The sequence below is a fragment of the Rhinolophus ferrumequinum genome, chromosome 2 (assembly GCF_004115265.2).
Source record: "Rhinolophus ferrumequinum isolate MPI-CBG mRhiFer1 chromosome 2, mRhiFer1_v1.p, whole genome shotgun sequence".
Taxonomy (NCBI): Eukaryota; Metazoa; Chordata; class Mammalia; order Chiroptera; family Rhinolophidae; genus Rhinolophus; species Rhinolophus ferrumequinum.
In genome coordinates, this window is record NC_046285.1 from 58,834,012 (window position 1) to 58,860,914 (window position 26,903).

Genomic DNA, 26,903 nt, shown 5'->3' on the forward strand with positions numbered 1-26,903 from the left:
GTAATACTCAATATATACTGAGAACAAAAGATGAATACAAGTCACGTTTGACTTCTGCAATTACAAGAAGTGCTCAGAGTGGTTACCATCAGCGTCCAGACACTTCTGATTACAGCGAACTACTGATTGAGCATAGATAACATCTCTTAAAATGTATATACATTTTTGGTGACTCCTGTATTTTTTAAGTTATGAATCAGTATCCATAGTATTAGCCTATTTTTGTAGAAGCCAACTTATATGTACATGTATTATTTGTAAAAGTCTGGAAAGTTATGCAGTAGAGCTGTGAAGATGGTTGTCTCTCAGTGGTAGGAGTATGATTGTTGTCACGCGGGAGACTCTGTTCGCTGTGCCATTTGTCGTGCGAGGCAGCCTGCGGTGTCTCTAGTCCCGCTCCCCACATAAGAATGCAAGATATGCTTAGGCCAAAAAGGAACACCCACTGAGCCATCCTAGGGAAGTCATACCACTATAGTGTCCACTGTACGCTGGAGCCACACGACCTACAACCTGCTGTCAGCTTTTCTGCCTGCCGCCCAAGCGACTCACTAACCAACAGAGCTGCGGCAGTTATATCAGTGGCTAATGGGCTAACTAGTAACAGCTGATGGCCATCTACTCCCCGAGTCAGCACCTTTCCACATGAGGCCAAGAGCCTGGAAACTGCTCTCTGGGACTCTGTCCCGACAATTGTTTTTCTCTTTTTTCTTTAATTAAAAATTCCTGAATTACCTGAGTGCTTTTTTTTAAACATAGTATATTACTTGTACAGCTATATAAACAAACGAGACTTTTTCAATTTTGAAAAAAATGTTAACAGCTATTTCTGGATGATGGGATTAGTTATCAGTAATTTTAGTATTTTTCTTTGCTTTTCTTTCTTTTCTATTTTTTCTAGCATTCATGAAATAATGAATAAAACTTTTAAATGCAAAGGTGATGAGTTAGTTGAGCTTTCAGAATGCAAAATCCTGGCATGTTAAGATGCAAAATCCTGGAGCAGTAAGTGACCTGAGAAAAGATGTTGTCCAAGCCCTCATTTTGCAGGTGAAAGGAGGCCCTGAGTAGATGGGGCATAGCTTAGGCAGCCTCCCACCTTGGAAAAGCACATCCCAGGTCTACTGACTCCTGGGGCAGTGCTCTCTGAGAGCCTGTGTGGGTCAGAGTGTTTGTGTCTGAGAGATGATGGAGTCAAACGAGATAATCTCCAAGGTTCCTTCCAGGTCTCAGATTTTGATAAAGCAGATGATGGTAGTGGTATAGGTGATACTCATATAGCAAATAAATAGCGACTCTATGGACATTTTAGAACAAAAACTGACATTTGTGATGGATGTCAGCCAATGACGACAACACCCATAAAATGTTGCTGAGGGCACCAGGACTCCCATGACTACACTAGTTTGTGAAATAGAACTGCTCGATTTTACTTTCAGAAAAAAAACATGTCCACTGTGGTTTTTCTTTAACCTCATCATGTCAAATATCTGGATTCTTTTCCTCCACTGAAATAAACAATTGCCTAAATATCAAGGAGACATAGTGAAATTCGTTAAAACTATTGAAAGATTTATATTTCTTGAAAGCACACATCTTGTTAGGATTTGTTTTCAACCTGAATGCATCAATCAGTGACAAAAAATATTAAAGAACAACTAGAACATGGCTATTACCCTTGATGCATTTGGCCATATGGAGTTTATGGTAGATATTCTGTCTAATGTAGTAGAACCACGTGAATCTCATTTCTGAATTCTCCTGTTAGATGTACCCCTTCCCACTGTACCCCAGCTTTATTGAGGTACAATTGACAAATAAACATTGTATATATTTAAGGTGTACAATATGGTGATTTAATATACATATAAATTATGAATTGATTACCGTATTAAGCTAATTAACACATCATCACCTCACATAATTATTATCTATTTGTGTGTGTGGTGAGAACACTTAAGATCTAACCTTTTAGCAAATTTAAGTATACTGTATTGTATACAGTATTACTAACTCTAATCACCACGTTGTACATTAGATCCCAAGGATCTATTCACCTTATAACTAAAAGCCTACATTGTCGACCAATTCTCTCATTTCCCTCACTCCACAGCCCCTGGCCACCACCATTCTACTTTCTGCTTCTGTAAATTTGACTTTTTTAAATGCCACATATAATCAGATCATACAGCATTTGTTAGATGTACCCTCTGAAGCACCCCCTCCCTGTTTGAGGTCCGGAGGTCTTTATATTTTAGTTCTAAGCTGGTCACACAGTAAATCCTCTTGCTGAGGCCTGACTGAATTCCTGGAGTCTCCCACTCCGCGTGCAAATGACTTTCCTACCTTTGTTTCATTTCACCCTAGAATACCGCTCCTCTGATCACCCAGGAAGCCAAACTTGGTGGTTGAGGACTAGTCATACCCTGCCTCCAGGCTCAGGTCAGAGAGTGATGTTGGTCTTTTCTATGAGCTATAAGCTTCTACCTTTTATTACCGTTCTCAGTTGATTGATGATTGGTGTGTGTGTGTGTGTGTGTGTGTGTGTGTGTGTAAGGCCTGGGCTCCAAGTGATAGCACAAATCCCAAATGACCTCAATGTTAAACACAGTTCACTCACCGTCTTGATGACTTCTGTTACGCGGTACAATACAAACTGGTTGCCATTTTGGTTTCTCTCGTTATACATCTTCAGAGCTGCATCCACAGCCTTAAATACGTCTTCATCATTGCAGTCAATTTCTTGCGAGTTGTACTCCTGGGGTAAAGTTGGTAGCAGCCTGGAGCAAAGGAAAAGGAGGGCAATTAACTTCATGATTTAAGTCTTTCTCTGGAGTTTCACCAAGCCTTGGGAGCTAACTTAGACGCTGATTTTAATTCTCTCCAGCCTCTTATCTCCTCTGTCTCTCCTCTCTCTGCTTAGCACTCCAGGGCCCTGATTGGGTTCCTGCTGCCATACACTATTTGCCTTGTTTGATAAGGACAAATGACTGCTGAGTTACCCAAGCAGATGTCCTGGAAGTTGGAACATTACAACACTGGGGCTGTTGACCTGCTTGTTTACATTTGGGAAGTATGTGGGAGCACAGAGCACATTTCCAGGTGATTGCACAACTCTGCATAGCAAATCAGAGCAGAATCTAATAAAGGAGGAGAAAAAGAAAACACCAACCACCTCTGTAGCTCCTTTCCCAAAACCATTTATGAAGGTCATTACATGCGACAACAATGCAACAGTGTGCAGACATCTTTCAGGAAAATTGCTTTGCTGGACATCTAGTTGCAGAGAAGCAGGCTGCTACCTATCCTGCTCCTGTGCCAGGGGAGCCCATGCACAGGGATATAGTGAGTGCAGAGAGGCTCATACCAGGACATTGGCACAACTACAAATGAAAGATGGGCATCCTACCTGGTCTCTGGCCAAGGCAGCTTCTCTCCACTCAGTTAAATTAGGTGTAAAAAGAAAATACCAGGGTGGAGGAGACAAGTGAGAAGCATAAGAAGGGATGGGTAGAGTGAAGCCCTGCTTAACCCTGTCCTTGCTCCTTATTTCTAGTTTGGTGGATATGGGGGTCTTTCATTCAGCAAGCCTCAGTGCTTTCTGATCAACTTAGACATTCAGGGTGAGAAGTTCTAAGAGTTAAAGATATGGGCTACCTCTTAGTAGATGTTTGCCCCCAAGTCTTACCCTCTTCCCCCCAAAAAGATGTTTGACTGCATGTTTGTTGTCGATCGTGTCCCTAGCTTGGCAATTTAGTCTCTCTGAGAGTCCTTGGAAAAGAGGGGTCAATGTGGGCTGAGTGGTGGCCTTGTCACTCAGGGACAGGAACATGAGCTGGGCAGTAAGTCCAACGCTGATTCTAATCCAGCTCTGCTACTTAATTGCTATGTGATGCTGAACAAGTCAGGGTCATATAGCCTCTCTGAGCCTCAGTTTCCTCATCTGGAAAAGTGAAACAACATACTACCTTAATGAGGTTTTTCGAGAAGTCAATGAGATAATACAGGTGTGGAGCCTGGTAATTAGAGCCTATAAATTATATCTAAGATTAGAGTGAGATGGTTAAGGGTCCCTGACTCACTGAAGCAGTTTCCGGTGCACGGTGATGGCAGAAGGTAGATTCCAGTGTGTCTGCCTGTGTGTGTGTATATGGTTGTGGGGATGTCGGAAATAAAACTAAGATGAAAGAGACTTAGGCTGGGAAGAAAGAGGGGCCCACAATGATGGAGAAGCTGGAGATGGGGCAGTGAGATGACTGATGGTGCACAGTCCAGGAGAAGGGAAAGGAGGACGAGGCTGATCACGGTGGGTGTTTCAAGTGAAGACTCAGAAGCAGGACTTGGCAGGGTACACAGGCTGCATAATAAACAGGAAAGAATGTGTTTTGGGAGGAGGCTGCTGTGAGTTCTCATCCCAGTCCCTCAGTCTACTGACTGTAACAAACATGAAACATTCGTACCCTTTTTAGCTTTCATGTGACCAAAAAGTCTAGAAAAGGAGCAATCAACGGTGTACCGTCTGAACCTCTAGCGCAATGCACTCTCCCTAGAGCAGGGAGTGTTCCTTAGCCCATTATTCAGCTGCAGCAACTGTGTTTGCACATTATAAATGCGTTGAATTGAGATGAATTGAGAACCTCCAATCCGATGTTTTCCAGGTAACATTTTCAGGACCTCAGGCAAGGTTGGGGAACGTATAAATTATAAAACACTACTCAAATGTTTCTGTAAGTTATTAAGCTGTGTAACTTTTTGGTCTTCCTGGATTTCAGCTTTCTCTACTCTTTATCAAAACAGCCGAGCCTATGTTCACCCCTCCATGACAGAATGACTCTGCAGGGCTGACATTCAGCAGGTGCCACCCTGGTTGTATATGGCAGGCCACTGTTCTGACTGCTTTCTGTATCTGCTCTGGCTGGTCAGTGCTTGTGCCGTATTGGTTATTACACTTTTGGGGCATTATCATGTGGCTCCAGGAATTGAAGTCTAGCTGTACTCCAAGGCGAAAGGAAAATGGGCTGCCACCATACCGTCACCATTTTTAGAGAAGGAAGATGAGGCAGCAAAGCGGTTTATAATTACTTTCTTAGGGTCTTCTAGTCAATACATTGTAGTACAGCCAGAATTTCTGGCTTTAGAGGATTGTTGTGGTTCGGTAATCAGAAGCTAGGATTAGAACCCATATCAGCCTCCTCCAAAGTCAGTCTTTCCTGTTTATTATACTGTCTGAATACACTGCCATGTCCCATTTTCCTTCCAGTTTTATTGAGAAATAATTGACATACATCACTGTATAAGTTTAAGATGTACAGCATGAAGCTTTGATTTACATATGTTGTGAAATGATTACCACAACAGGTTTAGTTAACACTGAATTATCTCACAGATGCAATAAAAAGAAAAAAATTTCTCTTTGTGATGAGAACTCATGGGATCCACTTACTCTCTGAACAATTTCCCTATATATTACACAGCGATGTTAACTAGTCACTATGTTTTGCATCACATCCCTAGTCTTTACTTATCTTAAAACGGAAAGTCTGTCTTTTGACCATCTTCCTCCAAGACCTGTTCCGGAGTCTTCACTTGAAACACCCACCGTGATCAGCCTTGTGCTCCTTCCCACTCCTCCTGGACCGCTTACCATCAGTCACCTCCTCCCTCTCCCACCTCCAGCTTCTCCAGCATTGTGGGCCCCTTTCTTCCCAGCCTAAGAACTTACGCAAGTCTCTTTCACCCTTATTATGTTTCTTATCCTCCTCCCATCAGAATCTACTTCTGCCATCACCACACACCTGAAACTGCTTCCGTAAGTCAGAGAGAAAGAATCTAAAGTCTTTTTAGCTTGTGTCTAAATGCTGGAGCCTGATTTGGGAAGAAGGGAAAAGAAAGAGAATTCAAATGTGGAAAAAGAATCCGCTGGCACCAAAAATGAATAAAGACAAGTTTCTGAGACTAGAGAGCCCCTAGCCTGGAAGACGATATGAGAACAGAGGGACCTGGGGGTCTGAAAGCAGAGGACACCTTTGCCCTGCTTTCTGGACATGTACCTGGAAGGCAGCAAGACCCTAGGGAGAGAACAGCTACGTGGTATCTCTTGGCAGTCATGTCCATCAGCAGTCTCACAGAGACTCCTATATCCCAGTTTGATATAAAAGTAAGCAGATAAAACAGACTCAAACAGAGTTGTGAACAGGGGAGTAAACATCCCTCAGACCTGGTGACTGGTGACGAAGAATCAGACTTCCTTCTGGTGCCCACCACCGAAACACCTTGGCCTTATGTAAGAGTCTTGGACTGTGACACAATTTTGTGTGGGAAGCAGCAGGCTGGAAGGAACTGCAAGAAAGACAGGTTAAGTTTCCTATTAGCCCAGTATGTTGGCAACCTGAAGTAGAAATTAATGTGTTCTAAAAAATAAAGTGATATTTCTGGTGCACCTCAATTTATGGTTCATGCCTGTGAACTTCTTTGTAAATTATAGCCCAAGATTTGTTTGCTTCATAATTAAATTTAGAACTTATTTTTCTCCAAAATAAATTTAGAGGAATACAAATAGAAGGAGGAGAGAATTTGGATCACTTTTATAACAATAATCCTTTACATAATAATACATAGTTCTTGGTACGCCCAGCTACAGCATAAGTACTAATAGAGGAAAGATGCTAGAATTAAAGGAGTTAAGTCAGGAAATAAAGAAATTCTGAGGATCAGAGATTTGCCTCAAGTGGGACATTGGCCAGTGGGGAATGAACTTCTGACTTATGGACTAAGATCTTTCCTTTCTCCATTTGGCTCTTCTCATGCCGTCTTCTCCCCCACGCACAGTTTGTCCTATCCTAAATATGAAAGTAAAGTGAAGATGGTTGTAATTTTGATTTTGTTACTGGTTACATTTTATTTATGGTTCTAATTCAGAACATTATTCATTTGTCAAGGAACGTCAGATTTTCTTTGGAAATGTATATGCAAAAAACGTCAAGACTTGTGGAAACTCACTCTTGAATGTCCCTGGACATGATTCAGAGGCTGATTGAGGGAAGGGCTGAATTTCTTGCTTTAGAGGATTGTTGTGATTTGGCAATGAGAAGATGGGAAAATTGGCTTCGGGAAGAAGAAGAACTTCACCTTTCTTTAGTGGAGGGAGTCGGTAAACATATCCAATTTGTCTCCATTTGAAGGGAAAGTGTCGTTTACCTGGACCTCTTTCTTCTGAGTGCCTTGGTGGTGGGCCATGGCCCCAGCGATGGTGATCTTGGGAACTTTGGCTATAGGGTGGTGGGTCACAGGGTCCATGGTCATGGAATTCCTGGCCATGGGGATGGTGTCCATGGGGATGGTATCCATGGGGATGGTGTCCATGGGGATGGTGTCCATGGAGATGGTGTCCATGGGGACGGTGTCCATGGGATGATGGTCATGAGGATGGTGTCCATGGGGATGGTGCTCACTGGAACTATGATTATGAAGGGGTGTATGGGTGCCATTGGTGCCAAAATGGGGGTGATGACATCTTGAAGGGGGCAACACTGGAGGAGCTCCTGATTGAAACTGTGGCCTGTCTGCGTGATTTTTGTCTTCTAGAGGAGGTGGGCATCCAAGTTGATGTGGCTTGTGAGGATGGTGGGAATCTCTGGATCTCTTGGGCTTAAATGAAGGCTTGCCAGCAGGAGAATGCTCATGCCCACCAGAGTGGGGTAGATGGTCCAGATGGGCTTGTACATCACTGATGTTTCTATGTTCCTGGTGAAGGACACAGAAGAGTGAACACCATCATAGAGCACAAAAGGAGAAGTTAGACGTTTAACTTGATTTAGACTAACGGCCCTCATACTTTTGGATTCCACAAATCAACTGAAAAAGTAAAATACCAAAAGAGCATTCTCAAATTTTTATCTAGCCAAGTTGACATTTAAAATACAAACAAAACTATCACCTACCACCATCACAATAGGAATAATATTTTGATAACCCAAGAATCGAAAGATAATCTCAGAGTAAAGGATGGTCCTTTAAATGAAAAATGTTATATCATCAAAAAACTTTTCTTAGTATTTTCATTTTTCTCATTTCAACATAAAGTGGTGAAATTATGTTACACAGAATAGTCATCAGTAGACAGACATTTGGAAAACTAGTGCCTTATAATTCAGATTCTCAACAGAGTTCTGTGGCTCCGTAGTAAAGGATCTGTGATTCCTAAAGGATGAGCACCTCACCTCTTCACCCTGCTTATTCAGATTTTAATTTTTTTGAAAAATTTATATAGCCATATTCATGGTGACAAACCTGCTCCCTCCTATTTTGGGGTTTGGCACATGGATGTTTAAATTATTTTCAGTTTTTTGTTTTTTTCTCACGAAAAGATACAGTGAAGAATATCTGTGTAGAACAAGGGTTTTTACACACAGATATTCTTGTAAAATGCTGTTTTACATCTTATTATATATACCTTTATATAATAATTTAAGACTAGTTCAGTCCCCTTAGATTCTAGGCTTAATACTATAACTAGGAATTATAAAGTCTCAGCACTGGAGTCCTGACTACAAGGGCTATTTTCAAATTAATTAAAGGTTGATTAAATTGGTCAAGATTTACTTTTCTGACAAATCTTATCCCTTCCCAATTCTTGGGGAAAATTGCACACTTTTGTGTCATGTCGGCATTTGCACTCCTTTCCCAGGGGCTATTCTACTCATGACAAAGCCTGTCTAGGAAACCCACCTTAAGGTTGAAGACTTCACAGTTTATGACAATATCTTTTGGACTTTCCATGTCAGAGGTTCCTACATCATAGGACAAATCTGCTCTGCAGAACCCAAAGACCTTTAAAGAAGACAGAAGCATGTGTGCACGTGAGCAGGAGATTAGGGAAAAGTACAGTTGTCAAAGGTTTTCTTTCCAATTTGCTGTGGTTCTCGTCCATGAATGGTCACCACCACTGGGCTTTCCCATGGGCGGTGGTGAGAAATAACATGTCGTTGATGCCTTGCCTTTAGTCCAACTCTTCGGCACTGAAGACCAGACTTGCCTGTGCCTAGAGAGAATGAAGTGGGGTGCAGAAGAGGGATTTTTACAACTTAACTTGTTCCTTGCAGGGAAGTATTGGAAAGGAAGGAACCAGTATAAAGTTTGCATGGACCCTGTCAAAGTGACTGTCTGCTGGCCCTACCCTAAGCACAGAGGCTTCAACTGGCTGGCATCTCTATGCCCCAGAGGTCCCCAAACCCAGCTGTCAAAGTTAGACTAGGACAAGAAAAAAACTCTTTTATAGAAAAGACTGTTAAGCATTGAGGTTCTGAGTCCAGTTTTGGAGTCAGACAGATCTATGTTAATCCTGGCTTCATCATTTACCAGTTGTGTGAGTTTAGGCAAGTTGCATAAAATTTCTGAAACTCAGTCTTTGTCTGTAAAATGGGTACAATGCTATCTACTCCATAAACCTGAGAAGGCTTAATTAAATAAGATAATGATGTAAAACACTGAGTGCTGAACTCTTCTCTAGCCGCCATGTTTCTGCATGGGTTTGCATTGCCCACACCAAAATAATTAAGGGTTTGTTGGGGATAGGAGTGGGGGAGGGAGGCGTCTTTTCTGGTGGCCACTAAGCAGGATTTTATAGCTCCTTTAGGTAGAAAAGTTGAACAGCCAGAAAACGAATTAGTGAATGCTACCTCTCTTCTGGCCCCAGAGAATGCGCTGTTAAACTCCAGAAAAATCCTGGACTTGAAATCAGAAGGCCACCATTAAAATCCTGTGTCCTCACACTTTCTAGCTAAGTGCCATTAGGTAAGTGTCTACACTTCTAGGCCCTTCTGTCACAGGGAAATGGAGGTAGACACTTGTTTCTCCTCAGCGTGGTTGTCACAGGGCTCCAACAAGACAGTATATGTGGAGGTGTTTTGTAACTCTAAGTTACCATACAAATACTGAGAAACATTAAGAAGATCTTCTTGCAGGTACGTAAGCATCAATTAATAAATGATTTGGGGAAAAATCTCACTGGGCTGAGCATAGAAATGGATTCTAAACTCAGCTTGGTTGTGAACATTGGGCAAAACCTTTACTGTGCGGAGCCTCAGGTACCTTCCCGTTTATCAAACGGGGAAGTAAATGAACAGTAAATGAGACGAAGTGAATGAAAGCAGCAATGGGTGCAGGTTCCTGATACAATCTAGGGATCGGGTTTAGCTAAGTCTTTAATCCCCAGGAGTTTAAATGACTCGGTGTTAAGTTTTGGTTTATGTCACGTATAATTTATAGAATGATATTCTCACGATTCCCTTAACTTCTCTGTGCCTCAATTTCCCCATGTGTAAATAAGGGATAAAAATCGCATCTCGTTCATAGCATGGTGGTGGGGGTCATAGGCCATCGTATGCGCAATGCACTTAGCAGGGTACCTGGCACATAGTGAGTGGTCTCTAAGTGTCACCTCGTATTTCGCAGACATCTGGTATACTCACAGTAGCGTGCCGAGGAAAATGGTGGCTGGAGCAGTTCCTCACAGAGAAGTCCACGTAGTAATTGGTTCTTTCCTCTCCTCTCTAGAACAAATGGGATCAAAGCAGTTTCAGGAACATTAAAAAAAAAGGGGGGGAGCATTAAATACCTACTATCCAAATATACAGTAAGTATTATGAAGATTCAAAATCACCAATGTATGCCATTTTTCTTACAGTCTCTGCCTTTTAAAATGTATTACATAAGTGATGAAGTGAATACTATTTCATTGAAAAGTTTCAAATAATACAAAACGAATCCAGCATAGTATGAAAACTCACCCTTTCTGCACCCTAGTCTCTCCTTCTCAGAGGTACCGCTATCATCCATTTGATGGATTTTTCCTTCTCACCTTTTTCTAAATATGCTCTGCACATACACCTATCTTTAATTAATATACAGGGGCTCATAGTCTAGGTATTGTCCTGTAACCTGCTTTTTCTCCTAGCAATACACCTTGAAACTCCTTTCAATGCATATAGGTCCAAAACATTCTTTTTAGTCATGCATTGTATTCATTGTATTGCTTGCATGCACCATATCTATTTAACTTTGTGTTTTCAAAATGCAGGACAACCTCAACTAGCTGCTCGACAAGACCACTCTGGGTAGAAGGCACTTGGGACGCTGAACTGGGAGGAACTAATTCCAGCCATAAAACTGGGTGTGGTGAGGTACCGTGTTCCCCGAAAATAGACCTAGCCTGACCATGAGCTCTAGTGTGTCTTTTGGAGCAAAAATTAATATACGACCCAGTATTATAGTATATTATATTACATTATATTATACCCGGTATTATATTATATTATATGATATTATGTTATGTTATGTTATTTATGTTATGTTATGTTATATTATATATTACCTGGGCTTATAGTAAAATAAGACCGGGTCTTATATTAATTTTTGCTCCAAAAGACACGTTAGAGCTGATTGTCCGGCTAGTTCTTATTTTCGGGGAAACAATGGTAGTTGCTCTGAGCCTCAGTTTTCCATCATAATACAAGGAGATTAGGACCACAGGATTTTAATGACTCTAATATGCTCTTCAGTCTTTTCCTCTTTTTCGTTTGGGTTTTTCCTCTTCTCTTAGATATTCACACTCTCTGCAACTCCAAAAAATGAAAATCTGCAGGAGAACAGTTCTGTGGTATCTACTGACTGTTTGTGAAGCTGCAGCAGAGGCCTCAATTTAAAAAGCAGCTGGCTGAGGGAGGCCTGTGGAGAGTGAGTGCTGCTGAATTTTGCACCTGCCGGGTTAGAGCCTGGGCCGTCACACTGTAGCTGGGCGTTGATGGAGACTCACCACTCTTACAACTCTCTCCACTCGGTCCACTCTGAAAAAGGCAAAGTCATCATTCTTCCTTTTGTACTTCTCAAGGGCCTTGTCTGCCTGTTTTCTGTAGAGCTCAGTGTCCTCAAAGTAATCGAAGAGTCCGGGGCTGTCTTTAGTATTGGCCAGTGCAGAAGAGACTGGAGAGAGAAGATGGCAGTTCTGTGGTTACTGGGTTGCAAACAGCAATGTCAGTGCTGGGACTAAATACACGTAAGCACGGGGGCAAGACTAACAATAGCTTCCACTTTACAGATGGGCAAATTGAGGATGGAAGAGGCTAAGAAACTTGTTCCAGATCAAATCAGGCCATCGGCAGCGGAGCTATAAACTAAACCCAGATCCTTCTGATGCTCAAGTCTCTGTTCTGACTGGATTCACGATGCTTCCCCATCATCCATAAAGTGTTACTATCTTAACGAACTCTTCCTGTCTCTGCAAGGAGGGAGAGGCATCATCAACATGATGTTTTGCCCAGAGAGAGGAGACGATGCAGCTCAATCTTTCTTAAGGCAACCTCCTGAAGGAGATGCTTGGCTGTTGAATTTTTGTATATTGAATCATGTTGAGATTTGCTGTTATTGAAGGAATTCTGTGATCATTCTTTTTGGAAAGTAAATGAAAAGCTCATGGACTTCAGAGTCAATACTTGTGGGATAGGATCATGTTCCCTACATTTGGCTGTGATCCTAAGGCCAAGCGTTGATCCTCTATGAAACTCAGTTATTTTGTCTCTAAAATAGAAAGTATCAGAACCCTTACTTCATAGACTTGTTGTGAGATTAAATGATGTGACATATGTATAACTGCTTTGTAAACTGTAGTGTTAATGTATGACTTTTAGATGTGGAAGTCAATGCTTACTGAGTGCTAAGTACTTTGCAAGTGTACTGCACAGACCATCTTATTTAATTCTAACAAAGACTGGAGGGGCTGACATGATTACTATTCTCATCTGAGCATAGTTTGAGGCTGTCCTCAACTGAGGAAAGTGAAAAGAGGGTAAATAGCTTGCCCTCAAGACCATGCAACTAGGAGTGATAAGGTTGGGATTCAAACTCAAGCAAATCTGACCCCAGAGCCCATGTTCTCTACAACTATACTACCATGCTATGCTACCTCACATAGATTTTACTTTCGTATATTGCATTTCTTTAAAGGAAAGTGCACCTAATAACAGGGGGAAAACTTCTCACTTCTCTTCTCAAGAGAGTGAGTAATAATCAAGTCCATGAGGGCAGGGACCATTTCTGACATGTACATCATAAATTATTATATTATGATTGAATTCTGTATTGATCTGGAATTAGTAGAATTAGACTAGAATAAGTAGCATTTTAACAGATTTCCATACCAGAACTTGTGGTGCAGTTGAAGTCATTCACTCTAAGATCCTGAGATTCATTCAAATGTGTGGTAGCTATTACCTTACATTGTCCAATCACCTGTAAGAAAAAGGAGTTTGTCATTGCATACTGCTTTCCTCAGGTGGAATATGCAGAAACACAAAAGTGATAGAACATACTTCTACTATACATTTAAAATTTATTTATCGTTTCTCTCAAAAAATCCTGTCCCAAAACCTACATTTTCTTAATCTGCTTCTTCTGTGTGTTGGGTGCTATAGACATTGAAAGCCCTCATGATAACCAGAGAGAAACTGTTTAAATGGATCATGGCCACATCCCAAACATTTTCAAGAGGAAAAATTGCTGAAACTTCTACATATGCAAATGTCTTATTTTCTGGAATTGAAATATTAGACCTGTACTTATTCATTTTTGTGTTCTCTTGTGGCAGACAACTTGGGATCTGAGTACCCATGTGTAATGTACAGAGCAAAACCCTATTCCTCATGATAATTGCAACTTATCCTTTTGGCTATTCCTGCGAATGGGACCAGTCTTTATAGGACACAGTTACAAGTTCAAGGATTCCTAGACCCACAGACTTATCAGGTCCAGAAATGACCTTAGAGTCCATCTATTCCAAACCCCTCATCTTATTTTACAGCTGGAGATATGGAAGTCTAATGACTTTAGGTGATTTTCCCAAGGTCTCACAGCTGGACATTCTATCCCATGGGTCCACAACCCACTGACTTATCTTGCACTGGGTTCCCAGACCTGGCTCTCAAGAGAATATTACTCAAGGCCAACATAATCATTATTAGTCAAAAGGTGGAGGTTGCTTTTACCCTTTTGCTGTGTTAGTGTTGGCATACAGCTACCCTATGTAAGCAGAGAAGACAGAAGTCAAGAATGATAAGAAGAGGAAGATGGTAGCATGTTTACTTACTATTTCAGATGGACGTCTAGAAAGCGCTGGCTCACAGTCATCCCAGTATTTCCTGGATTGGACCGGACAGTCAGATTCTTTCACATCTAAGGCTAAATAATAGACAGTTGCAGATTCCTGAGGAATTCCAAGAAAGCAACAGGTGAGTAGTATATGAGAACGACTAAATAAAAGCAGTCTCTTATTCTCAAACAGAATTCCTGCTCCTTTCCAAATCATTTTCAATGTCTACCTTTTTGTCATTTGATCTATTCATTTGAATAAAGAGCTTCAAAGAATTACTTCCAAATGTTTTTTTCAACTGGTTGTTATGTTGCTTCTGCCCATGAGGTTTAAAAAGCAATCAATAATTAAGTCTATAAATGACTTAAGGGAGAGAACAAATAAAAGTTAAAAGAAAAAAAAATCACTCAATAGCAGTGCTGGTTTGGGTGGAGGCGTAGAAGATAGAAGCCTAGAATTACAATGCTGACAGCCACATCATGGGCCCCAGTCTACATGTGGAGCTGTGTCTTCTCACCTAGCTCTATTCCTGAACTTGGATATCTTGCAGGATTTCAACTTGCCCAAAGCTAAAACCACTCTCTTCTCTAATTCTACTATCTAGAATTAGTAGAATTAGACTAGAATAAGTAGCATTGTAACAGATTTCCATACCAGAACTTGTGGTGCAGTTGAAGTCATTCACTCAGCTCAGCTCCCTTTCTCTACTTCTCTTGTCTTTTGTCAGTGGCACCATTAATTATTTATTGCCTTAGTCTTTGGCCTAAAAAAATGTGAAATCAACTTTGATTTCTTCCTTTGCTGTTGCTATCGAGTCACCAGGCCTCGAGTTGTCTTTCTTTTATTCGTTGTCCATTGGCCCTAAACCCCACTGTCTGATCTGATCTTCATTCCTCCTTCCTGAACTCATAAAATGGTTTGCTAGTTCATGTCCCTGTCACTTGCATCCATCTCCCCAGGCACACTCTGACACCTCCCCAACCACCCACCATTTATACCACCACTCAGAGGTAGCACTGTGCCAACTCAGCCTGGAGTACTACAATGTGGCAGAGAGCCTGGAATTGGACTAATGGTCACTAAATTGCTGGCTGAATCCTAAATTCCTGCACTCTTGTTCTCTGCAGTCTACGGCCTCCATCTACAATGCTTTAACAAGTATAAATTTCTCTTCTTGTCCTCTGTGGTGCTCCATGGTCTGGCCTCCCTCATTTTAGTGGTTTCATCAAAGGGTAGGTTATGTTAGGAGTCTAAGGAGGGAAGCCTCCCTCCATAATCTCTACCGTAAGCCCTCAAACCCACTCTGAATAAGCATCTAATCTAAGTGAAGACAGTAGGCTTGCTTTGCTTCAAGATGAGGCTACATTCTCCCTCCCAACCTGATGGCTTCTCCAAAAGCCCACACAGAACTTCTGGAATACCCCGACTTATGTTTCTTTACTCCTTAACACCTACCTTCCTGATTCCCTAACCACACAGAAGCGGTATGCCTGGAATTCTCCTGGAATGCCATCTTCCTATTCAAATTCTGCTTATTCTTCAGGGCCCAAATGAAGGCTTCTCCCACCCAGTCTTAACAGATCTCCTTTCATTAGTTTGCCTATGTGTGCATGTGAGCTCGTTATTATTTCCTTGAGGGCAAGGCCCACAGTTTATTCTAATTTTTCTCTTCTAGTACTTAACATTTGATTGGACTCAACATCAATGCTTATTAAGTACATACAGACTGACTCATAGTTAAGGATATACTAATAACAAACAGTTAGTTTCAAAGAAAGAAAAAGAGCAGTCTAGAGCAGCAGCGGAAACTAAACAGAAAACTCTGACTAAAGGGTTGTGCGAAGCAGCAGTCTTAGGGGTAACAGTCACATTTGCCCCCGGTGCATGGTCTCCCACCTCAGCCCTGCCATTGGCAATTCCTCACCACTTCGTCCAAGTGGGCATCAGCGACCCGCAGCAACTGGAAGAGGTAGCCATTCCGCCGTCCTTTATTGATCAGATCTAGAGCTTTCCCAGCCAGGGGCCCAGTAGCATTGCAATCTGTGGGACTCAAAGCGCAGGAACACTGCAGCGTGATTGAGAGGATCAAAAGCAGAGCTGTAGCGCATGCCTTCATTGTGTTAAAATATGAAAACCATCCCTCGCTGTGGTATATCACAGCAGAGAATTAGATACAGACTTTCTAAAACACACACACACACACACACACACACAGCATATGCCACTGATTAAACAAAGTTTTTATACATTTTTGTTGTATAACTGGGGATGTTCACCTTGACCCCTGGTTAAAATGTCTGTCAACATGCCGTAAATGATTAACGGGTTTCTGGGGACAGAAAGTTGCGACATGCCACTAGTGAGTGGCTGAAACTGTGATCTGCACAAATCTGGATATTTCTAGTAGGTAGCAGATCCAAGTGTGTTTTTTACCACAAGCATTGGTGTGGGGGATGGAAATAAAGTGATTTCCCTTCATTTGTTTCTATCTCAGCCAGAAATTTCCACCATCATTTCCCTCCTTGGATTATGGCGCGAGAAGGCCTCAGTAAAGCGCTGCATCATTTAAGGGACGTGATGTGTTAACGTTTACACCATACAAGGAACTGAGTTCAGGTAGAATAGAATGATTAAGAGTCTGTGGCTTTGGAGTCAGGTCTGAATTTCAACTCTATTACTCTTCTATGAGTTACTCTTGTATGCTGGGTAAGCTATGAAACTTCTCTGACTCTTAGTTTCCTCATTTATAAAACGGGGATTAATACCTCTTGGCAGGATTGTGCGACACTGAAATAAGAAAACATATAAAATAACCACTACAATTCTTGGCACAAATCCAGGTGCTGAATAACATGATGCTATTGATTGTTATTATTTGTATGATGCTTCAGAAGAACTTAAAGCCACCCCCATATTATTCCACTTCTCCCTGGCCCTTAAGCATTCCAAAGAGAGTTGGTTCATGTGGAAGAGAACCTGGTGAGGGTAGAAGTCAAGCCATTTGATGCCATCCAAGAGAAGGGGTTAGAGGGTATGTACTACTGTGGGGGGGGGGCTCAGGACTGGGGGACACAGCTGATCGCACATTTCTACCCCTCCAAAGAAACCAATATACATACCTGTGTGGACCTTTCATACCAGCAGCGCCCAGCAGCATCAGAAAGGACTAGCGGGAATCAGTCCCAGGTCCCCTCCCACTACCGGTCACTTAAAGAGCATCTCCCTCCCGGCTCTCTTCTCTGCGGTGAGTGTCTGCATTGTGGACAGCAATTCTTCTCAGCCTTGACTTCATAACAGAATCACCTGAGGCGCTCTGAAAACTCCTTATACCCAGGCCGTCCCTCCAGAGCAATTAAACCAGGATCTCTGGGGGTGGACCCAGGTACGGGTAGTTTTAAAACTCCCAGATGATTCCAATATGCAGTCAAGGCTGAGAACTACTGGGGTTCTAGACAGAACCTGGAGGGAGGGAAAGAGTTTGGAGAGAGAGAGGGGACGGAGAGGTACATGTCAGGCAGGGTGTCAGGCAGGGTCTCTGCTCCCGCTCCCCACATAAGAACGCAGGATGTGGCTAGGCCAAAAAGGAACACCCACGGACCATATGTAGGGAGTCACACCACTATAGTCTCACTGGAGGCTGGATTCACACGACATGAGACCTGCTGTCCGCTTTTCTGCCAACCGACCGACGACTCTCTTTGACTCCACTCCCCAGCGCAGCGGCGGCAGTTATACTAGTGGCCAATGACTCAAGGGTTACAGCTGACGGCTAACCAGCCACAGCTGACGGCCATCTACTACCTGAGCCAGCATCTTTCCTCGTGAGGCGGACAGCTGGACACTGCTCTCTGGGGCTCTGTCCCCACAGTACATGAAAAGCAAAACGCACTTCCGCAGAATTACAGACTGGTTTAGTGAGTGCTAAAAGTGGAAGAAACACATTTTGAATTATGTCTAGATTTGAACTTTAACATGAAGAACACTAGCTTTTAAACACCCAAATAGGACCACTTCAGTGTAACTTAGAATGACAGAAATAACATGGAATCTGTCCAAGGTGTTACTAAGGGGCTCGAACTCAGGTGGGCAGGGGGAAAGCTATGCATTAAAACAAAACCTGTTTTAATTTCCATGAGTTGAGCTCCTTAATTAAGGCTTTCTGTTATCGCTCTATTGTCCATACCCAATATGGAGGGCCATGGACAAGCCACATGCGGGTGGAGGGAAAGGGGTGGGAATGGGAAAAGACATCGGGGATGAAACTCAGCTTCTCCTGTAGTACTATAGATTATAGTATATGTGCTGCCGAAGTGAGCACTATGGTATTGTAGATTTAGTAGCTGAGATTTAGGGGTAATCACGAGAGCCATGCCTTCCCTTTCCTTTGCTTTGTTGAATCTTAAATACAGACACGATGCTAGTGATGCCATTCCAACTATCGGAATTTCAGATGAGACATCTCAGGGAGCAGACTGAAGGTGCTAGGTGGCAAGAGTCAGGAATGATGGAGAGTAGAAGAGACAGTCTATCCCGCGGAGCTGTCTTATGATCTAGGAAGTGACATTCAGCTTTGGTGACTCTCTTACTGGCTTTGGGAAAGCTTCCTGATGGTCCTGAGCCAGAGAATGGCCTCAGATGTGCAATGGAGAGGGGAGTGGTGTCTTCTCACAAGACGGTTATTGGAGCAATCAGGGTAGATCCACATACTCATTCTGGCATTTTGGTTCTTTCTGGGTGGCCTGGCCGTAGTATCAGAGAAAGTCAGTTAAGAGAATTTTTATTCTTTAAAGCTTTTTTCTCCCTCATAATCAAATATATGCTTTTTGCAAAAAAAGTGGAACTACAAAAAATGTAAAGGAAAACTCACCTCTAATTCCACTACCTGAGATAAATCACTAACTACTATATATTTCTTCATGGACTTTTTTCCATTTGGATATCAATAATATAGTGTTTTTAAATTATTGGGATTATTCTGCTGTACATACAGATATTTTTTCCGTCCACTGTGGTTGAATACTTACTTACAAACTCTAGTTTTGGGGGTTATTAATAGAAGCCATATAGGCTTTATAAATGTTGTTTTTGTTTTTTATAATGGAATTTTATTTTTTTATTTGAGATCCTTTGTACATTTTTATCAGGAACATAATCTCTGCACAAATTAAAAAAACAGAATTACAAAACATGTAAAATAAAAATGAAAAATTTCTCTCTCTCTTATCCTTCATCTTCCAAACCCTTTCCCAAGGGAAGGAATTTTAAAAAAATTCTTGTTACATAGATTAAATATTGTATTTTCCCTATAATAACTTCCCCAAATCATTAAATATTCTACAGAAAGATTATTTTCAAAGATCTCATGATATTGTATATTGCATATGTTTTGTAATATATCAATATTCCCCTAATTTTAGCCACATGTGTTGTTTTAAATTATTTGTTCTTACAAATAATGCTGTAATGGACATCCTTGTATATTTCTGATTTTTTGTTTGGTGTGGGGAGAATGACTGGATCAGTTCACAGAATTTTATGATATTCAGCTTTTTGTAATTGAAGGCACTTTTTAATTTTTAAAAATTTTTACTGGGGAATAATGGGGAACAGTCTGTTTTTTCAGGATCCATCAGTTCAAGTCAAGCTGTTGTTTTTTTTTTTTTTTCAATCTAGTTGTGGAGGGCGCAGCTCAGCTCCAAGTCAAGTTGTTTTCAATCTAGTTGTGGAGGGGCGCAGCTCACTGGCCGTGTGAGAATCGAACCGGGGACATTGGTGTTATGAGCACTGTGGTCTACCCATTTGAACCAACCAGCCGCCCTGAAAGCACTTTTTTAAATAAAGAAGATTCCCATATAGTTCCTGCTCACTCTCCCCACACTTACAGCCTCCTCCACTATCACTATTCACAGCAGAGTGGTACCCTTGTCATAATCGCTGAATCTACGTTGACCCATCATTATCACCAAAAGCCCATGTTCATATTAGGGTTTACTCTTGGTGTCATATATTCTGTGGATTTGGACAAAGTATAATGACCTGCACCTACCATTAGGGTAACACACAGCGTAGTTTCACTGCCCTGAAATACTGTGCCTTGCCTATTCAGCACTCGCTTCAATCCTTGGCACCCACTGATCTTTTTATTCTTTCTACAGTTTTGCCTTTTCTAGAATGTCATAGAATTGGAATCATAGATATGTAGCCTTTTCAGATTGGTTTCTTTCACTTAGTGGTATCCATCTAAGGTTCCTTCATGTCTTTTCATGGCTCGATAGCTCATTCCTTTTAGCGATAATTAGTATTCTATCGTATGTACCAGAGTTCATCCACTCAACTACTGAAAGACATCTTGATCGCTTTCAGTTTGGGCATTATAAGTAGAGCTGCTATAAACATCATGTGCCAGTTTTTATGTGGGCATAAGTTTTCAGCTCACTTGGGTAAATACCACAGGAAAACAATTGGTGGTATTAGGGTAAGTGTATGTTTAGTTTGTAAGAAACTGCCAAACTCTCTTCCAAAGTGGGTGTATCATTTTGCATTTCCAAAAGTAATGAATAAGAGTTGTTGTTGCTCCACATTCTTGCAGCATTTGGTGTTGTTGGTATTCTGGATTTTGGTCATTCTGATAGGTGTGTAGTGGTACATCATTATTGTTTTAATTTCAATTCCCTAACAACATATAATATGGATTATCTTTTGATATGCTTATTTTCCATTTTATTTCTTTTGTTGTGAGGTGCCTTTTCAAATCTTTTGCCCATTTTTTAATAGGGTTGTTCATTTCTTATTGTTGAAGAAGCTACTTTTAAAGATTCATCAAAAAGTACCCTTAATACCATGTAACTGTAAATGCCGACTCTTGAAATTCAGCATAGAAGATTAATGTTAGCAATTTGCAAAGCATTGATTATTTGAATACAAGGGCCTCATAATGATTGCAGCATTTTGAGACTATGGGCAAGACTATTGGATTATCTTGACTACCTGGAAGTTGCAGAGTAAAAAAAGAAGATCAAGAATCACAAACTAGAGAAACAACATCTAAGAGATGAGTCAATGAGGAAACCGAATGCCTTAGAGAAATCATCAGAAGGGTAGGAGAAGAACCTGGAGGATATGGGACAATGTCTACTTGAGAAAGTTTGAAGAAAGAGTGACTCAGCATTACCAGATGATGAAAAAGAATAAGTGAGGATGACAATGCTTCCTTTGAATTTAATGAAATCAACTCAGCACTGCTCAAAACTTCTTTTCCTTCTACATGCTCTATCTCTCTTGATGGATCCCTTGTCTATCCAACAAGAAACACAAAGAGAAGGACACACAGTCTAAGGTCCTTCTGCATGCTTTACTCAGTATGGGAGGGTATTATGGAACACCTTGGGGAAATACCCTACCTAGGGCTAGCACTGGTTTTCCTCTGTTTGCTCCAGGTCTATTCTTTGCCTTTCTCTGCCTGGCTTTGCCTCAGGAGGCTGACTCCTGTGGATTGAGCAGGCTCCCCTGCTAGCTAGCTTACAATTGGGTTCAAAGAGCCAATGGGAGGGGGGCTGGAAGGACGGAGGGAGGGAGGGAGAGGGAGAGAGAGGTCAGGGTGTTCATTCCCTGCCCCTTTCTGCTTCAGGACTAGGTTCTGGCAGTGGCTGCATCCCTCCACCAGGGCAGTTCCTGCCAGGTGGCCCCTCCTCCAGCAGCTTCAGCTCCCCCTGGATTTGGGTAAGGCTCCTCCTCCTGCAGTCTTCTCAGGTCCAGAGTGGCAAAGGCTTCTTGCTGTTCTCCAGGTGCTTCAGCATCCATTGTGCCCTTAACTTGACCCACAAGTCTTTTCTTTGACTAAAGTCTTTTCAGTTGAACTATCTGAAACAGTATTGGTCAGATATTGCCTGCACAGCCTTCAACCTGAAGGTGGATTTTTTTTTCTTACCTATCTGAATATTCTCCAAGTCCAGAACTTGACAAATTCACTTGATAAATTTGATAAATTAATTAGCAATGGGGGTAGATGCAAGAGATCATTGCCGATGGCTATGTCTCTTGCCAGACACTGATTGAAACAGAGTTTAAGACTCTACATGACACCCCACTTAATTATTTTCTTTCTTACAGGAAGCAGATAAGAGTAACATAGTGTGAATATTGTCTACTGCATTTAAGTAAATGATGCTAAGACCTATGTGCCTCTTTTAAGAAACAGCTATCTGAAGGGAGGACAATGGTTATATTTGCAAATTCCTGTTTTGTAGGTTTGCTAGGGCTGCCATAACAAAGTATCACAAACTGGGTCACTTAAACAACAGAAATTAATTTTCTCACAATGCTGGAGGATGCAAGTTTGAAATCAAGGTGTTGCAGGGTTAGTTTCTTCCGAGGCCTCTCTCCTTGGCTTGTACATGGCCACCTTTTCTCTGCGTTCTCACATGATCTTCCCTCTGTGCTTATCTGCGTCCTAATCATGTCTTCTTATAAGGACACTAGTCATGTCCGATAAGGGCCCACCCTAATGACTTCATTTTACTTACTTACCTCTTTAAATATGCCATCCAAAGACAGTCACCTTCTGAGTCCTGGGGGTTAAGACTTCAGGATATGAAATTTGGGGGTCATTATTCAGCCCATAACACCTGTGATATATATATATATATATATATATACACACACACACACACACATATATATATACACACACACATATATAAAACAAATAGTTGTGTGTATATGTATGTGTCCATAATATACATATCACCTATATAATATTACATATATGTTCTATACGTGTATATTTGTTTTTTAAGTGAAAATTGGGAATGAATGTCACCTGGGCTCTTCATTTGTTCTCTGAGCAAAACTATTAAAGAAGCCAGAAGGCTCCCCAACTTGGAACAATGGCTGATTCTTCCCAGGCTCAAACACAGGCCACAGGCAACAGTCTCTTCCGTCTACCCCCATTGCTAAGTAAATTTGTCAAATTTGTCAAGTGAATTTATCAAGTTCTGGGCCTGGAGACTATTCAGACAGGTAATAAAAAAATCCACCTTCTGTTCAAGGTGGATTGTCAAGGCTGTGCAGACAACATCTGACCAATACTTGGCGCTGAAATAATTATGGAATAAAGGGAGAGTGAAACTCTGTGATGAATCCCTGTCTCTTCGTATCCTTCAATTTTCATCTACTTTTGATCGAAACAATCATAATACACTCTTGCCCAGAAAGAGGAGGTCATGCCTAAAGATGGCAGGCCCTACATCAGACGCTTAGCTCAAAGTCAGTAACATTACAAAGGAGAGTTGGAAGACATCAGAGGCATCTAGACATGGAATGAGACCTTGGATAATTTAGGAAGCATGCAACCCAGTGTACAAGTGGAGGGTTTGGTCTCATTTCCACTTCCAGAAAATATGATGAGACCAAGAAGAGTCAAAAAGACACACTTTATTAGCCACTCTCCACAATCAAACTCTCTGTCTGTCTCCCACCCCCACCACTCTTCAGGGCACCGTGTCCCCATGGAATAGTCTATGTGATTCTCATGGTGGGAGAACAGAGGGTCGGCCATCTTGGCTGCAGCTGGGCACTTGACAGAGCGTTGCTCTTCCTTGGGGAAAGGCAAGACAACCAGCTGCTCCTTCATAGGCCCCAGGAAGAGAAAGGAGACATCCAGGGTTTCTCCCTGGGGATTCGTGGTTAGATCCACTGCACAGGGAAAGCCTCAACTGGGCCTTTTCTCTTGGAATCTTCGGGCTGCTCACCCTCCAAGGCAGGGAGGTGTTGGACAGATCCTTTTGGTGCAACTTTGGAGGGTGAGTCAGTGAGGTCTGTGTTTTTCTGCTGTGGCTCTTCCACCGTGAGGATCCTCCCAAGTTCCTGGGTAGCAACAGGGGTGGAAGCATGAAATAAGGATACTTTCAATAAAAGACTATCCCCCAGGGAAATCCCTGCCATGACTGGTACCAGGCTAAGCTGTTCTGTGCTTTTATAATGGGAGGTTTGAAAAGAGACAAGCTACAAGATGGGCCTCTAGTTAAAGGGTTATAAAGCACTACAGATGAGGGCCAGGGAGTATTAAGACTGGTAGAAACTTTACTGCAAATCTTACAAATTCATAACTGAACAATGGTCCAGAGAGTTTAAATGGTTTATTGAAAGTCCAGTGAGCTGTCTCCCTGCTCCTAGAAGTGGCAATAGCAGCTACCTTTTATTGAATATTTCTTCAAGCCCAATACAGCTTTCTGTATCCAGGTCTCCTCCCTTATTTCTCACAGGGATATAAAGGAGGTAGGTAATGCACTCCCATTCATAGAAGAGGCAACCACAATTCAAGAGGTAAAAACTTGCTTGCAAGTATCAGGCAGGACTGGAACCCAGGTAGCCTGTCTCAACCACCCTTTCAGCTATACCAGGCTGCCTTATAGTAAGTGCTCAATAAATACTTCTGGAAAGGGACTGAATATTGTCATGGAAACACTTCTCCCTATGGTTCAGTGTAAGTGTCTTTGAAAGACTTAATTTAATCTGAGAGGCCTGAGACATCCAAACTAGTAGGTCTCTGTTTCTTCAGGGATATTAATTATTCTTCAGGACCACATTGGGACTAAAACAACGAGTGACAGGTCTTTAACCAGCTATCCTGTGGGTGTGATCTCAGGGCAGTCTGAGTAAAGTGGATCATGGATCTTAGGAAATTAAAAGTAGAGCATTGGGTAGGGACAGCTGAAACTTATATAGAACACAATGAGATTGAAAAATACCTGAGATTCAAAGAAGTTACAAGACACGTCGACAAACTTTTCTAATCCTCTTTTACTCAGAAAACCTTTGCAAATACCAACAGGCAAAAACAAAAAAAAAGAGTAAATACATGTTGTTTAAGTATTACAATTATCAGTGATCATAAATGGAAATCAATGTGCTTTCTGCTTGTGTAGACACTCAACCAAACAGTTTTAATCTAGTACCATGCAGTAGGCAGGCTCTGAGGCAATTCTCTCTAGATTATTTCTGTAAGTAATCACCTAAACAAGGCTAAATTGCCTCCAGTGATGGGAAAATCGGGACTTCTTGACGAACAAACTCTATTAGAAAATTCTTTATACTGAGCAGAAATCTGTGTCTATAGAACGTCTCCCTCTTGGCCTTACTTTACCCTTAGGTGGATTAGAAAACTTGTTTGTAATTCTCACGCAGCAGTAGCCCTTTATGTACATTCCATCTGAGTTTACTCTTCTCAGATGAAACCACTCTCAGCTCCTTCAACTTCTCTTTATTTAAACATAATTCTGTTTTCTTATTGTAAATGTGATAGTTATTTAGAATATGGACATACAGAAAGAAAACAAAAAGACCTGTAATTGCATGAACGATACCGGTTTCCTGCAATAATTTGATTTCTTTTCTCCTAATCTTTTTTCCAGTGCATATATATTTTTTTCTTCTAGAAAAATAGGATCATACTATATATTCTTTTATAAGTCTCTTTTGTCACTTAACAATATAGTGTGAAAATCCTTTTGTGGCACTGAATAGTCTTCTACAATTTTTATAATGGCTATCTCACATTTCTCTGTGTTATTTAACAAGTTCTCTTTTTTAAACACTAGATTGAATCTCATTGGTTTTATTTAATCATTGAAGCTCTGTATTTTCATATGTTCCTAATGAATTCTTAGGGTAAATTCCTGGAGAGACATTTTAGAGTCATAGGGTATGCACATTTTCAAGTGTAAATAAAATTTTATAATAAAAGGTTGCCTCAATTTCTAAAGAATTTTAAGAAACAGTATTCACATAGAATTTACTAAAATATGTCTAAAGAGAATGCCTTAATATTACTCTATCACCCAAGTCCAGGCTACGTGAAGAGAATATTTGAAAATCCTGAAAGAGTGAAAAGTCCATTAATGTAGGAAGTTTTAGGGGAATGGTGCTTCAGCATTTCCCTTCTCCTCTTTCACCAAATCACATAGGGAAAGGGCTCTAGAGAACCTTCAGGAGAGACTGCAGGTACCTGTACCACATAGAGTCCGGCCACTCTCACTCTGGCTAAAATTTACTGAGCTACCTTAATTCACAGGCTTATGTGGTGCTAAAACTAGACTGGACCACAAAGAGAGTTTGAGGGCATGCTTAACATGTGAACCCTAAAGTATGGGGACATATGAACTATGGAGATTGAGGTCTGCTTCTCAGAGCATTCTAAGAGCAGGATCTTGGAAAAAGCATCCTTCTATGAGAGAGTAAGGAATAAGTCAGCAAAGGAAAGCTCATTTCCACTGTTTGGCATAGTGAAAATGTGTGAGAGTTCCATGGGACAAGGAAATGTCATAAGTAGTACTCTTTTGAAGGTGCCCACCCAAGGGACTTCCAGATATGGGACATTTAATAATAAAAATCTCTGGGGCTGAATCTGAGAAGGGGTGGTTTCAAGGAGTCCGCTAGAGAACACATCATCCTACTAGGAAAAGACCTCTGGATGAACTCACTCCTGTACCACCTAAGACAACCAACACTGGAGCCTGTCTCATAGAGAGCCAGTGTAGACCAAGAGAAAACTACAACTGCAAGTTCAGTTATGTAAAAAGACTTTGTACTCTTTCCTCTAATTCTCTCATCCTTCTTGGAACTTGGAAGATCCAGAATTCAGCAAACGGTTGCTAGACGGAGAGAAAGAATGAAAGAACAGACCTCTCACATTAGGTCTTAAGCTCTAGGCCAGGCTTGGGAAAAACCATTGTATGGAATATGAGCTAGAAGTTTTGATTAAGAA

General features: G+C 41.4%; 2 protein-coding genes and 1 pseudogene across 2 annotated transcripts in view; all 3 read right to left on the reverse strand.

Moving 5' to 3' along the window:
- Positions 1-2,850, reverse strand: part of KNG1 (kininogen 1) — a 29,808-nt gene extending 26,958 nt beyond the window's left edge. Inside the window, 1 exon segment of the mRNA XM_033131147.1 lies at positions 2,621-2,850. Within this exon segment, the coding sequence (XP_032987038.1) occupies positions 2,621-2,815 (195 nt within the window). The 5' untranslated portion in view covers positions 2,816-2,850.
- Positions 1-26,903, reverse strand: part of LOC117036298 (kininogen-1-like) — a 124,451-nt gene that overhangs the window by 27,277 nt on the left and 70,271 nt on the right. The gene's annotated exons all lie outside the window — the stretch shown is intronic.
- LOC117037611 (histidine-rich glycoprotein-like) lies at positions 6,944-16,372 on the reverse strand (annotated as a pseudogene).